General features: G+C 57.5%; 1 protein-coding gene across 8 annotated transcripts; it reads left to right on the top strand.

Annotated features, from left to right (window-relative positions):
- The first annotated feature begins 485 nt into the window (after positions 1-485).
- On the top strand, positions 486-14,569 carry NPM2 (nucleophosmin/nucleoplasmin 2). Of its 8 annotated transcripts, none has more exons than XM_089302260.1 (9): positions 486-600; positions 1,855-1,938; positions 2,083-2,168; positions 2,249-2,374; positions 12,014-12,107; positions 12,945-13,117; positions 13,280-13,314; positions 14,312-14,345; positions 14,425-14,569. In XM_089302260.1, the coding sequence occupies exons 2-9, from the start codon at positions 1,881-1,883 to the stop codon at positions 14,467-14,469; spliced, it is 651 nt and encodes a 216-aa protein (XP_089158386.1). In that variant the 5' UTR covers positions 486-600; positions 1,855-1,880; the 3' UTR covers positions 14,470-14,569. The 8 variants fall into 8 exon arrangements, with proteins under 8 accessions (XP_089158386.1, XP_089158387.1, XP_089158385.1 ...); XM_089302261.1 differs by having other exon boundaries at positions 496-596; XM_089302259.1 differs by having other exon boundaries at positions 504-596; positions 1,860-1,938; positions 12,014-12,092.
- The last annotated feature ends 543 nt before the right edge of the window (positions 14,570-15,112 follow it).

Genomic DNA, 15,112 nt, shown 5'->3' with positions numbered 1-15,112 from the left:
CCTCCCTCCTTCTCTCTCTGTAGCTCTGCCTTTCAAGTAAATTATTAAGGAAAAATATGAAAAACAGAATAAAATCTAACCTCCCTAACACATCTGCAACATAATAAAGCGAGCAACAAATGCCGACCACAAGCACTACTTGACATGCGCCGCATCACTCGCCATCCGCGAAATGCGCCCCAAAGCCACCGTGAAGCCTGGGACGCCCGTGTAGGCCGAGAGGCAGAGCAGCTCCGGGTCTCACACGCGGTTGGCAGAGGCACGGGGCCAGGGGTACTCACCGCCGCCGCTGCGACCCGACCAGCCAGGAGGCTTGGGGACGCCCCCGCGGGCCTGCGGCTGCTTCTTCCGAGCGCTTCTGGGCCTGCAGCATCGGCTGCACCTGCTGGGTCCTCCCGCTCCAAGGGCGCACCTGTCCTAACACTGCAGGTGAGGCCCCAGCACCGGAGAGGAGGATGGGGGTTGGTGGGGAGGGAGGACTGTCTCTTTAAGGCTGATTGGCCCCCTCCCGCCCTCTCAGGCCTCTTAACAGCCAGGTGGGCACAGCCAGCCTCTGGCGAAAGGGAGGAGCCGTGATGGCTGAAGGTGGCCGTGCAGTAGGTGGGGAAGGCCTGGGAGGGGCCGAGCGGGGTCCAGGCCTCCGGGGACACCAGTGCCACTGGCACCACACTGGGCACACGCACCCGGATTTCCCTGAGCCTCGTGAAAGCCATGGCCCTGCAGGTGCTGGGAGGGGGCAAAGGCCACACACTTCAGTTCTCTCTCTCCCATGGGTACCGCTGTTTGCGTAGGGGTTTTATGATGTTGTTGTTGTTGTTGAAGATTTAACTGTGTGTTTGAAAGGCAGAGTTAGAGACAGATCCATCTTCCGTCCGCTGGCTCACTCCCCAAGGGGCCACAGTGGCCTGGGGCTGGCGCTGGCCCAAGCCATCCTCCCCTGCTCTCTCAGGCGCATTAGCAGGGAGCTGGCCCAGAAGCGGAGCAGCCGGGACTTGAACTGGCGCCCATACAGGTGGTGGCTTCACCTGTGCACCACGATGACAGCCCCTGTTCGGGGCTTTTCCCCCATATTCAACAAGGGTTAATTATCATTTGATTAATATAATCCTTGTGCCTCTTTTTTAAAAAAGATTTAATTATTTATTTATTTGAAGGGGAGGGTGATGACAGAGAGAGAGAGAGAGAGATCTTGCATCTGCTGGTTCACTCCCCACGTGTCTACAATAGCGGGTCTCCCACGTGGGTGGCAGGGGCCCAAGCACTTGCCCTACCTTCCTCTGCCTTCCAAGGCGCATTAGCAAGGAAGCCAGATTGGAAATGAAGCAGCGGAAACTCAAATTAGCACCCCAGTGTGGGGTACCGGCGGCGTCCCAGGTGGCAGCTTAACTCGCTGCGCCAGGACCCTGGGGCCTCTTGTACATCTTTGGGAGGGGGGCACAAGGCGATGTTTGTGGGCGTGGGCAGTGCGCTGCTCCCATCAGGGTAACCAGCCTTTCCTCTACCAATTGTTTGCGTTTGGAGCCACTGAGAGCCCACTAAGCTATGCTACTCAGTTACCATGAAATCAGTAAGGGCTCCTGTTGCAAGGCAGTGGCTGTAACTTCCTCCCTTTCTCTCACCGCGACCCAGGACTGCTGCTGGGGTGAGGGGGTTGGGGGGGGGGGCTAGGGATGCTCTGGACCCTGGGACATTTGTCATTTGTCATCCAGGAGTTTCTGATAAACCTTTGCCCCGGGGCAGGCGCTCTGGGGCGGGGAACAAGGCCTGCCCAGTGCCAGCTGCTGGTGGGTCCTTGGTGTCACTCTCGGAGAGTGGCCCAGGGCCTCGCCCCACAGCAGGCGCCCTTCTTGCCAGCCTAGCGCCCCCACCTGCCCGGCGCCATGAACCGCAGCAGTATCAGCAGCACAGCTGAGAAGGCAGTGAGGACGCTGCTCTGGGGTGAGTGAGGACCCAGCTCGTTCTGCCCCCAGCAGAGGCGCCGGGGGCGGGGGCGGGGGCGGGGGGGGGAGCGAGCCCCTCTGGAAGGACCCCCTGCTCTCCTCTGCCCTCTGTCCCACTCCTGGGCTCCCCTCTCCCGAGTAGGCTGTGAGCTCAATCAGGAGAAGCGAACTTGGACCTGGAAGCCCCAGGTGGAGGGGAAGGAGAGCTGCAGACTGTGGCTCAACACGGTGGGTGCCCCTCGCCCCCCACCCCGCGGATGCAGCAGGCTGGATGCTGCGGCAGCCCCACGCCTCTGTTTGCAACGCAGATCTGCCTGGGGGAGAAAGCCAAGGAGGAGGTGAACCGGGTGGAGGTGCTGCCCGGAGCCGGCCAGGAGGACAGGAAGGCGTCGCCCGTTACCATTGCCTCCCTGCAGGCCTCCGTCCTGCCCATGGTGAGCCCCCAGAGCGCACGCGCCGGCGGGGAGGGGGTCTTCACAGACTACATCTTGAAAGTGTTCTTATTTATATGAGAGGCAGAGAGGCAGAGAGAGACGGAGGGAGAGAGACAGAGAGACAGGCAGAGAGGCAGAGAGAGAGAGACAGAGACAGAGACGGAGACGGAGAGAGACAGAGAGAGACGGAGGGAGACAGAGAGAGAGACGGAGGGAGAGAGACAGAGACAGAGAGACAGAGAGATGGAGGGAGAGAGACAGAGAGAGACAGAGACAGAGACGGAGAGAGACAGAGACAGAGAGAGAGAGACAGAGAGAGAGAGACAGAGAGAGAGACAGAGAGAGAGACAGAGAGAGAGACAGAGAGAGAGAGACGGAGAGAGAGAGAGAGACGGAGAGAGAGAGAGAGACGGAGAGAGAGAGAGAGACGGAGAGAGAGAGAGAGACAGAGAGAGACGGAGAGACAGGGAGAGACGGAGAGACAGGGAGAGACAGACGGAGAGAGACAGAGAGACAGAGAGACAGACGGAGAGAGACAGAGAGAGACAGAGAGACAGAGAGACAGACGGAGAGAGACAGAGAGAGACAGAGACAGAGAGACAGAGAGACAGAGAGAGACAGAGACAGAGAGACAGAGACAGAGAGACAGAGACAGAGACAGAGACAGAGACGGAGAGAGAGAGAGAGACGGAGAGAGAGAGAGACGGAGAGAGAGAGAGAGACGGAGAGAGAGAGAGAGACGGAGAGAGAGAGAGATGGAGAGAGAGAGAGATGGAGAGAGAGAGAGACGGAGAGAGAGAGAGACGGAGAGAGAGAGAGACGGAGAGAGAGAGAGAGAGACAGAGACGGAGAGAGAGAGACAGAGACGGAGAGACAGACGGAGAGAGACAGAGAGAGACAGACAGACGGAGAGAGACAGAGAGAGACAGACAGACGGAGAGAGACAGAGACAGAGACAGAGAGACAGACGGAGAGAGACAGACGGAGACAGACGGAGAGAGACAGAGACAGAGAGAGACAGAGAGAGAGACAGAGAGAGACAGAGAGAGAGAGACAGAGAGAAAGAGACAGAGACGGAGAGAGAGAGAGAGACAGAGACGGAGAGAGAGAGACAGAGACGGAGAGAGAGACGGAGAGAGAGACAGAGACGGAGAGAGAGACAGAGACGGAGAGAGAGAGACAGAGACGGAGAGAGAGAGACAGAGACGGAGAGAGAGAGACAGAGACGGAGAGAGAGAGAGACAGAGACGGAGAGAGAAACAGAGACAGAGACGGAGAGAGAAACAGAGACAGAGACGGAGAGAGAAACAGAGACAGAGACGGAGAGAGAGACGGAGAGAGAGACGGAGAGAGAGAGAGACGGAGAGAGAGAGAGACGGAGAGAGAGAGAGACGGAGAGAGAGAGAGAGAGACAGAGACGGAGAGAGAGAGACAGAGACGGAGAGAGAGAGAGAGACAGAGACGGAGAGAGAGAGAGACAGAGACGGAGAGAGAGAGAGAGACAGAGACGGAGAGAGAGAGAGAGACAGAGACGGAGAGAGAGACAGACAGACAGAGACAGAGACGGAGAGACAGACAGACAGAGACGGAGAGACAGAGAGAGACAGAGAGAGAGAGACAGAGAGAGAGAGACAGAGAGAGAGAGACAGAGAGAGAGAGAGACGGAGAGAGAGAGACGGAGAGAGAGAGAGACGGAGAGAGAGAGAGAGAGAGAGACGGAGAGAGAGAGAGAGAGAGACGGAGAGAGAGAGAGGGAGACGGAGAGAGAGAGAGGGAGACGGAGAGGGAGACGGAGAGGGAGACGGAGAGGGAGACGGAGAGACGGAGAGACGGAGAGACGGAGACAGACAGAGACGGAGAGACGGAGACAGAGACGGAGAGACGGAGACAGACAGAGACGGAGAGAGAGAGAGAGACAGAGACGGAGAGAGAGTGCTCCCATCTGCTGGTTCACTCCCCACGACAAGGGTTGGGCCGGGCTGAAGCCGGGAACTCCAGCGGGGCCTCCCACGTGGGTGCCAGGCACCCAGTTACCCGAGCCACCACCTGCTGCTGCCAGGATGCCCACAAGCAGGAGGCTGGAGTCAGGGGTGGCACCGGGTACGGAAGCCCAGCACCCCACATGGGGTGCAGGCAATGCCCCAGGTCTCTTCCTAACCTCTGGACCGAACACCTGGACCCGGAATTGCGTTTTTAAACTTCTCTGATGGTGCCAGGGACGCTGTTGACGATTTGCATGGCGGTTGTGTATTCGGGGAACGTCTCTTGTTTCTAACTGGTTTTCTTGGGTCTCCTAAGCAAATAATCGCTGAGAGTGAGGGCAGGTTTGGGTTTCAGTCTGTGTGTGTGTGTGTGTGTGTGCACGTGTTTCGCCAAGGGGGCTGGGTCGCCGGGAGCAATGCCGGTTGGGTGTGATGGAGGCGACACTTCTCCTTCCTGGTCCGTTACCAAGGCTTTCTGCTCTGCGTGGAGTGTTCACCCTTCTAGACCCACTGTGCCTTTATTTATTTATTTATTTATTTTTTGACAGGCAGAGTGGACAGTGAGAGAGAGACAGAGAGAAAGGTCTTCCTCTGCCGTTGGTTCACTCTCCAATGGCCGGCATGCTGCGGCCGGTGCACCGTGCTGATCCGAAGCAGAAGCCAGGTGCTTCTCCTGGTCTCCCATGGGGTGCAGGGCCCAAGCACCTGGGCCATCCTCCACTGCACTCCCTGGCCACAGCAGAGAGCTGGCCTGGAAGAGGGGCAACCGGGACAGAATCTGGCGCCCTGACCGGGACTAGAACCCGGTATGCAGGCGCCGCTAGGCGGAGGATTAGCCTAGTGAGCCACGGCGCCGGCCCCACTGTGCCTTTAAAATGTTCTTTTGCACCATGAACGAGGGTGAAATCCTATCCGACGCTGTTCTGTTCCTGTGCTCCGGGGTTCTTTCTGCATCGTTGCGATGGTGGAATCCATGAACAGTCATATAGCGGGGTCCCCGCACGCTCCTGGCAGAAACACAAACCGGCTCGTATTGTACATTCTAGGTCTACTTTTCCAGTCCCGCAGTCTTTTTTGTTTCTTGTCTGTGTCCCCACAAGGGAGGCCGGCCTATAAACTGTGGACAAGGGGGTGCAGCCGTGAGGGTCTTGCAGACCGAGCACAGAACACGTCCCCTGACCGCGCCCCCCGCAGCAGGGGCCGGCCAGGCTGGGGAGACCCGTGTGCACTGCCCGCGGCCACTCTTTCCTGCTATTATCGCACGCTCCCCGGGCCATCTCGCCGCTCCCCGCCTGCACCCAGAAAGGCTTGGGGTCCTGGATCCAGCTCAATGTACTTAGCAGCTGATCCCAACCTGGCGAATCTAAATCCACGTTCTTGGTCCTATCTACCGTCTCCACCCCACCCCCCACCCCCACCACATACCTGACCCCCTGCTGGTAGCGAGCTGTCCTTGCACTCCAGAGCCCCATCCATGGCCACAACAAACTCTGCCTTCACCCAGCCTCACTGCTCACCCTGGTCCCATCGCTCCTCTCCTGCTCAGCTTTGTCCTACTTTGTTGGTCTGAAACATGTGATTGATTTGGAAGACAGTTTTTTTTGTTGGGGGTGGGGTGGGTATTCCATCCGCTGGTTCACTCCCCAGATGGTCCTAACGGCTGGGGCTGGGCCAGATGGAAGCCAGGAGCTTCTTCCGGGTCTCCCATGTGGGTGCAGGGGCCCAAGCACTCGGGCCATCTTCCGCTGCCTTCGCAGGGGCATTAGCAGGGAGCTGGATGGGAAGTGGAGCAGCCGGGACTCATATGGGATGCCGGCATCACAGGCAGTGGCTTAAACCCCAAGCCACGAGGCTGGCCCTGTCTTGCTTGGCTTTGCAGGGCTTCCTAGCTGGGCTACCTCCAGTCGCCTTGGCTCCAATCTGGTCTATTCCAGAGGGAGGCAAGCCATCCCAGTGGGGGTCCAGTGGCAGCTCACTGGGACTTTGATCCGTCTTCCCTTAAACAGCCCTGATGTTGAAAATCTCTCCGTACGCTTAGGGGCCTTTGGCGAGATGTCATCCAGCCATGTCTTGGTTCATTTGTTAAGACTGGATCTGAGTTTGTTTGAGAATTTAAAACTTTTGAGTTGTGTGAGTTCTTTCTACGTCCTGCACGCAAGTCCCTTATTGGATGATTCGGAATCTCTTCTGCTGTCAGTTTCCTGATTACAGAATTGACAGCATAGAGTTCTTAGTTTCGCTGTAGCCCAGTTATGTGTTTGTTTATTTGGTGGTGGTGTTGCCTGTACTTTTGGGGATTGAGCCTAAGGAATCGCCGGCTACAGCAAGGTCTGGATTCCATAGGCTCCCCCACATCTAAAAGCAGGTCGTCTGCGAATAGACAGTTGAACTTCAGTGCTTGTGTGGACGCCTCCCATTTCTTATCTTACTCCCCTGACCAGCCCCTCAAAGGCGGCGTAGGACCAAGGGGTGAACGCAGGGCCAGCCCTGCCCTGTGCCAGACCTTAGGGGAAGCAGTCTGAGCTTAGTTAAGTCAGGGTGTTTTCTACCTGGTTGAAGATGTCCTTGCCTACTCCCGGTTTGCTGAGACATTCTGTCACACAGGTGTTGACTTTGCCTAAGGATTCCCTAATACCTCTGTTGAGGTGACTTTCCCCTTTTATCCTGCTGGGTGGCAAATGTAATTGTGAATTCCTGTGCATCCTGGAATAAATCCCCTATGCCCTTGATCATGATGTTTTTTTTTTTGTTTTTTTTGTTTTTGTTTTTGACAGGCAGAGTGGACAGTGAGAGAGAGAGACAGAGAGAAAGGTCTTCCTTTGCCGTTGGTTCACCCTCCAATGGCCGCCGCGGCCGGCGCACCGCGCTGATCTGATGGCAGGAGCCAGGAGCCAGGTGCTTTTCCTGGTCTCCCATGGGGTGCAGGGCCCAAGCACCTGGGCCATCCTCCACTGCACTCCCTGGCCACAGCAGAGAGCTGGCCTGGAAGAGGGGCAACCGGGACAGAATCCGGCGCCCCAACCGGGACTAGAACCCGGTGTGCCGGCACCGCTAGGCGGAGGATTAGCCTAGTGAGCCGCGGCGCCGGCCGATCATGATGTATTACTTTATAATACAGTGCTGGATTCTATTGGCTAATTTAAAAAAAAAAAATTATTTGAGAGGTAGAGTTAGACAGAGGGAGAGACAGAGAGAAAGGGCTTCCCTCCATTGGTTCACTCCCCAAATGGCCACAGTAGCTGGAGCTGAGCCAACCCAAGGCCAGGAGACAGGAGCTTTTTCCAGATCCTCCACGTGGATGCAGGGGCCCAAGGATTTGGGCCATCTTCTAGTGTTTTCCCAGGCCATAGCAGAGAGCTGGATCAGAAGTGGGGCAGCCGGGTCTTGAACTGGCACCCATATGGGATGCTAGCACTGCAGGTGGCACCTTAGCCCACTGCACCACAGCACCCCTTATTGGCTGATATTTTTGTTAAGGCTATTTGTGTGTCTGTGTAGAGGCAACACTGGTCTGTTGTTTCTTGCCCGACTTTACTATCTGGGGGAATGCTAGCCTCATGGAATTATTAGAAAGGTGGTCTATTTCTGGTTTCTGCAAGAGTTCTATATATTTGGTATTTCTTAAATGTTTTAGGGGGAGACCGGCGCTGCGGCTCACTAGGCTAATCCTCCGCCTTGCGGCGCCAGCACACCGGGTTCTAGTCCTGGTCAGGGCGCCGGATTCTGTCCCGGTTGCTCCTCTTCCAGGCCAGCTCTCTGCTGTGGCCCGGGAGTGCAGTGGAGGATGGCCCAGGTGCTTGGGCCCTGCACCCCATGGGAGACCGGGAGAAGCACCTGGCTCCTGGCTTCGGATCAGCGCAGCGCCAGCCGTGGTGGCCATTTGAGGGGTGAACCAACGGAAGGAAGACCTTTCTCTCTCTCTCTCTCTAACTCTGCCTGTCAAGTAAATGTTTTAGGGGGAGTCATGGGGTCAGCACTGGCCTGGTTAAGTGTCTGTCACACACGGGAGACTGCTCCCGCCCTTGGGAGAGCTTCTCTCGTGTGGATCAGTGATGTCCGGTCGCTCTGCCTTGTGAGATGCGTTAGCAGGGAGCTGCTGGTGACATTCCCCATTCCCTGTCTGCTGCCGGCAGCGAGGCCTGCTCTGTGGGCACCACAGGGCAGCGTGGAGCTTCTCTCTTTCACAGCGTGTCCAGTTTGCCTACAGATGGAACAGTTCTGTCACCCTTGTTCAAGAGCCACCTTTTGGTCTCGTCCGTTTTTCTCTCGTTCATCTACTTTTGCTTTTTATTTAGGCTGTTCTTTATGGCCTTTAATTTCGTCTTTTAAATTTTTATTTCCTTTTTTCTTTTCTTTTCTTTTTTTTTTTTTTTTGGAAAGCTAGAGACGCAGAGAAAAATCAGTCTTCCATCTGCTGTTTGTCCCCCAGATGTCTGCAGCAGTCAGAGCTGGCCAGGTCGAAGCCAGGAGCCAGGATTCATCCGGGTCTCCCACGTGAGCAGCAGGGACCAAGTACGTGGGCCACCAGCTGCTGCCTTCCAGCTGTGCATGCACTGCAGGCCGGGATCTGCCGTGGATCCAGGTCTTACCCGCAGGCACTGATACAGGATACAGGTGCCCCAAGCACAGCCTTGACTCCTGAGCAGAAAGCCTACTTCCTGTTTGGGTTTTAACTTTCTCTTTAGCTAGTTCCTTAAGGCAGAAGTTTATATTATTATTGACAATTTTTTAAGATCTTTCCTCTTTTTTCTAGTGTATTTTTTAAAAGATTTATTTATTTATTTGATAGAGTTACAGAGAGAGAGAAGGAGAGACAGAGGGGGAGAGAGAGAGGTCTTCCATCTACTGGTTCACTCGCCAGATGGCTGCAATGGCCAGAGCTGTGCCCATCCGAAGCCAGGAGCCAGGTGCTTCTTCCAGGTCTCCCACATGGGTGCAGGGGCCCAAGCACTTGGGCCATCTTCTGCTGCTTTCCCAGGCCATAACAGAGAGCTGGTCAGAAGTGGAGCATCCAGGACTCGAACCGGCACCCATATGGGATGCCGGCACTGCAGGCGGCGGCTTTACCCACTATGCCACAGCGCCGGCTCCCTCTCCTCCCTCTCTCCCCCTCCCTCTCCCCCCTCCTCCCCCTCCCTCTCTCTCTCCCCCCTCTCCCTCTCCCCCCTCTCCCCCTCTCCCTCTCCTCTCCCTCTCCTTCCTCTCCCCCCTCTCCCTCTGCCTCTCCTTCTCTCTGTGTATAACTCTTTCAAATAAATCTTAATAATCTGAGGGGCTGGCAGTGTGGTTGCAGTGGGCTGGGCCGCTGCCACTCCATGTTGGAGCACTGGTCTGGTTCCCAGCTGCTCTGCTTCCAATCCAGCTCCCTGCTGATGGGAAAGCAGCAGAGGACGGCCCAGGTGCTGGGGCCTGCCACCCAGGTAGGACCTCTGTCTCTGTCTCTCCCTGCATAACTGCTTGCCAAATAGATGGATAAATCTTTAAAAAGAAATCGTACAGCGAGACCCCGTACTTTTGGCCCAGTTGTCCTTCAGTGTCCACCATGGCTGTGTGTTGAATAATGGAAATCAGAGCTGGTCCCAAGGCTACTGCCGATGATATTCCATCTGAGCTGGGCATAGCCATGAAGCTCTGTCGCTCCCCCTCTTCGTGGAGGAACGACACTGAACCCTGCGCTGTTCTTTTTGTCTGCTCGGCCCTCCCCGGGTTTGCTGCTGGTTCTTCCCGGGTTGGCTACTATCCCTTCCACCTCCGTGGAAGGGCAGTTCCCCCTGGCCGCATTCCCCACTTCCGCAGGGGAGCGGCACACCGCCGGCCGGCTTTCTCTGGGGCTGCACGGGTGTTCCTTCAGCTAGATGTTCCCCTTAGATGTTCCTGGTGCATGCCGTCTCTCTCCTCCTTTATAGTCCTCCTCTGCCAATCCCAACTCGGCTGCCCACACGCCGAGTACGCTGCTCTCCTCCAATCAGGAGCAAGTCCTACAATTCATTAGTTGAACTGGAGGCAGCTGTGCGGAAGCTGTTTACTTCTCTCCCAGCGCCATATTGTGGGAGAGCAGATGCATAGAATAAGTCTTAATTCCAGTAACTCAGTCCAGTCCGGGCTGCTCCCCACAAAGCTCTAGCCAATGGAATGGAAGCAGAAGGGCTTTTCTTTTTTTTAACAATTTATTTTATTTATTTGAAAGAGTTACAAAGGGAGGTAGAGACAGAGAGGTCTTCCATCTGCTGGTTCACTCCCCAGATGGCCACAATAGCTGGAGCTGTGCTGATCCGAAACCAGGAGCCAGGAGCTTCTTCCGAGTCTCCCACGTGGGTGCAGGGCCCCAAGGACTTGGGTCATCTTCCACTGCTTTCCCAGGCCATAGCAGAGAGCTGGATCGGAAGAGGAGCAGCCGGATCTCAAACCAGATGCCAGAGCTTCAGGCCAGGGCGTTAACCCACCGCGCCAAAGCTGCCGGTCCCAGAAGCCCAGAAGGACTTTTTTTTAACATCTGCAAAGCATCCTTACAGAGAGATCAAGGGACCTTTTTAGTGCCCTCTTTCCTGCTGTGGATGTGATGGCTGGAACCTGAGCAGCCATCCTGGGCCATAAGCTGGAAGCCATGTATTGACAGTGGAGCAATAGTCTACAGAGAGCCTGGGTTTCTGGTGATGAAGAAGCAACGTATGGGTGGATACAGTGGCACAGAGAGTTAAGCCACTGCTTGGAATGCTCACAGCCCAAATTGGAGTGCCAGCTTGTGTCCTGGCTACTCGACTTCCAATCCAGCTTTCCTCTAACGCATCCTGATGGGCAGAGGAGGATGACCCAAGTGCTTGGGCCCCCGCCACCCATATGGGAGAACCAAACGGAGCTCTTGGCTCCTAGTTTTGGCCTGGCCCAGCCCCTGCTGTTCTGGGCCATTTGTGGAGTGAACCAGAGGCCCACAACAGCCAGGATTAGGCCAGGCTGAAGCCAAGAGCCCAGAACTCCATCTGGGTCTCCACGTAGGTGCCAGGGACATTTGATCTGCCACCTGCCGCCCAGGGCGTGCACTAGCAGGACGCTGGAACTGGAGTTGGAGCCGAGCCTCAAGCCCAGGGACTGCACTGGAACGCAGCCATCCTATGTAGCAGCCTAACTGCGTTGCAGAACCCCGGCCCCTGCACTTGATTTTAATCTACCCGGCCGGGTGCTGTTTCTGTCTCCACCATCGTAGACACATGGTTGATGCACTGTGGCGTGTACCCTGCATTTCCACGTTCCTTGCCTTTCTTTTTCCTCTCCTTTTCCTCCATTTTATTAGACTGATTAAAGTCCCCCCCCCCTTTTTTTCTTCTACTTGTTTGGAAGCTGTGGGGTGAGGGCTTGGCCACAGGCCAGCCCTGGCAGGGAGCCCCTCCCCCCAGCTCACGGCTGCCCCCACCCCCCGGCTCAGAAGCCCCTCTGTGACCATCCCGGTGACGAGGTGGTCAGGTTCCTGTTCTTGTGCAGAACCCACCTGAGCCAGGAGGGGAGGGGGCTGAGAACACAGTGAGGCCACGTGGACATCTGCGTGTGTGGGGTGTGTAGGAGGGCGTGTGCATGTGCGTGTGTGTGTGCATGTGGGGTGTGCGTGTGCATGTGTGGGAGTGGGGTGAGCCCTGAGCACTCCGTCCCGCCCCCACCCCTGCAGGTCGCCATGGCGGATCTGGAGCTGTCTCCTTCCATCACGTTCCAGCTGCGGGCTGGCTCAGGCCCCGTGTTCATCAGTGGTAAGGAATGTTACGGTGAGTCCCGGCGAGTCCCGGCTGGGCTGGGGGGAGGAGTCTGACAGTGCACACACGGGAGCTGTTTCGGAGCTGTGGGCCAAAATGCCCACAGGCAACCCTGGAGAGGAGGGTCCTGGCCCCAGTTCCCCTTTGCACGGCCTCAGCCCTCAGGTTAATGAGAGTGGGGTGCACTGGCCTTGCTCTCCCAAGAACACTTGGGAGGGGGAAGTGAAATATTCAAGAAGTGCCCTTGGCACCAGGGAGCGCTGGGGCAGGGTCTGTGCCCTGTGGCCTGACGTCCGCTCCGAGGCCCCAGGGCCCTCAGCAGGCCCCGCCCCCACAGGACAAGGTCTGCACCCGCAGGCTGCTATGGCAGGTGCTGTAACAAAATTCCCGAGGCTGGGGACTTTATTTAAAAAAAAAAAAGAGGGTTGCTTAGCTCTGCTCCTGGGGGCTGGGTTGCCCAAGGAGCGTGCTCCAGGCCTGGTAAGGACTCCTGGCCGCATCACACCGTGGCAGAGAAGGGGGCGGAGGAAGGCGCAGGCCGTGGAGACAGCAGAAACCACGCAGGAGGCCAGGAAAGCCACATCGCCGTGGGACACCCTGGTCCCAGGGAGTTGATCCCCAGGAGATCAGGGCCCCCCAACTCAGCGTTCATTCATTCGTGTGGGCGGAGCCGCAGGACCTAGTCCCCTCCCACCCGGCCCCACCACCTCAATGCCTCCAGCACACGGGGAGTGGTCCCACTCAGGCTGCAGGGACAGCCCTGGGTACGGGAGGCCCAGAGCGCCCAGGATGGCGGGTGGGCGTGGCCCTGAGACCCAGACGCCCCTCCCCTTTCCTGTGCCACCCCAGAAACTTTAGACCCAGCCTGGGAAGAGGAAGAAGAGGGAGAGGAGGAGGAGGTGGAGGAGGAGGAAGACGAGGACTATGACGACGAAGAGGAGGAGGCGGACATCTCCCTAGAGGAGAGCCCTGTCAAACCAGCCAAGAGGCAGGCGCCTCTGAAGCAGTCGAGTGTTGCTAAGGTGGGCAAAGGAGCGAGGGGGCTCAGAGAGGTGCTGGGCCTCCCAGGGGCTGTGTGCAGGACAGGCCGAGGCCGCTGCGCCCAGGCCCGGCCAGGGGCCAGGCAGGACCCTCACGGATCAGGGCGCCCCGCTATCCTCATAACGCTTGTTCTCTGTTTCCAGAAGAAAAAGCTGGCGAAAGAGGAGGAGGCAGTGAGGTAAGTCCTTCCGCCTAGCAGGTTAGCCACGATCTGTCAGCACAGGCGGAGTGCTAGAAAGAGCATGGCGCCGCTGGCGTGTGCACGCACAGGCACACAGGTAGAGACCCACACAGGTGCACACATGTACATGCACACACAGGTGCACACACATGCACACATGCACAGGCACACATACACACAAGCACACAGGTACACACAGGCACACATACATACATAGGCACACACAGGTGCCCTCACACAGCACACACACACAGGCACACACAATGTACAGACACACACACAGATGTACACATACACACACAGGCACCCACACATACACAAGCACACATACCCAACACAAGCACACAGGTACATGCAGACACACACACACCCATACAGACACTTACAGGCATACACACAGAAGCACACATATACACACACAGGCACACACGGGCTGGCAGCCTGGAGGGGAACACTGACCCATTCCTTCCTTCCCAAGAACCCCATCCAAATGAGAAATTCTGCACCCTGAGCAGCTTATCAGGACGGTAGTGGAGTAACAGGCGTGGGAGCCTTCCAGACGTCTGCAAGGGAGCCGTGGACTGAGCGCGCCGTGGCATCTCAGTGGACGCCTCCATGGCGCTGGTCAAAGTCTGCAGCCTGCGGTGCACCGCGCGATAGGATGCTCCCAAATGTTCTCATTTCATGTGCCATTAGAAGTTCAACCCCACCCCCACCCCCAGAAGAGTCTCCAAAGAAAAATGCCCCCGCCCCCTGTGTGCACAATGCTGGGATGTACGGAGATGTATTCGCTACGGTCTATTGGCCATACTCTGTGCAATGTACTAGTTAGCATTCCTTTTGCAATGAATGAAAGACACGTGCGATAGATAAAACAGATAAGAAGGAGAAAAAAAAAGCCCGCCTGCCTCCGGGTGCTGCGGGGGGACCCGGGAAGGGCTGAGCCGCTGGCACAGGGCTGAGTGCCTCTCCCTCCCAACCCTGCCCCGCACAGGTCCAGTCTCAGGGAAAAGAGCCCAGGGCACAAGGTGAGTGGACGCCCGGAGGGGCCGGGCCTCTGGCAGGCCGGTAGCCAGTGCCAGCCCAGAGCCCTCTCACTCTCCGCAGGCCAAGTCCACGCCGCGACCCAAGAAGCCGGCATCCAAGAAGTGAGGAGCCTGCAGCGGCCAGCGCCCGGCACCTGCGTCGGGGTGCCACGGGTTCAGGGGCCCCTGAAGAGGAGGGGGCACAATAAAGTTTCACTTTGTCTGGCCCTCTGCCCCCTGCCGCCTTGCATTCTGGAGCTCACCCGTCCCTGTGGCTGCGCCAGCCCCGTGCCTGCAGAGGGCGGCCGGGACCCAGCGCCCCGAGCCCCGCTGGCAGCCCCAGCCCTGTGCTCTCTGCTCTGCCTGTCCACCTTCCTCCCAGCCCCCGCGACCGTGACCACAGCCCCTGCGATCCCACAGGGGACTAGTGCAGGGCAGGGGGAGTGACACCCCCCCCCCCAGCCACTCTGCCCTCAGGCAGCCGTCAAGGGAGCAGAGCCTGTGTTGGGACCTCGTGGCACCTGTCGGGGGCCAGCTGTCACTCGTGCAAAGCTGGGCACCTACAGGGAAACCCAGGTGGGGTAGAGAGGGCTCGGTCATGCTCAGGGGAGGTCCACAGGGGGGTGGAAAGCAGGGAGGCGCCCCCCACCCCTTCCAGGGCCCTGCCCATGACCCCAGGTATAGGCGGGGGAGGTCACATCTGTGTGGGAAGCCAGCAGGTGGACTTCGCAGGCGCCATCTTGAGGTGCAGCTGGGGAGAGACAAGATCA

The sequence above is a fragment of the Oryctolagus cuniculus genome, chromosome 8 (genome assembly GCF_051225735.1).
Source record: "Oryctolagus cuniculus isolate XC-2025 breed Fujian yellow rabbit chromosome 8, ASM5122573v1, whole genome shotgun sequence".
In the NCBI taxonomy this organism is placed as follows: domain Eukaryota; kingdom Metazoa; phylum Chordata; class Mammalia; order Lagomorpha; family Leporidae; genus Oryctolagus; species Oryctolagus cuniculus.
Note: the sequence above shows the minus strand (reverse complement) of the source record. Positions and strands in the feature narration are given on the sequence as shown.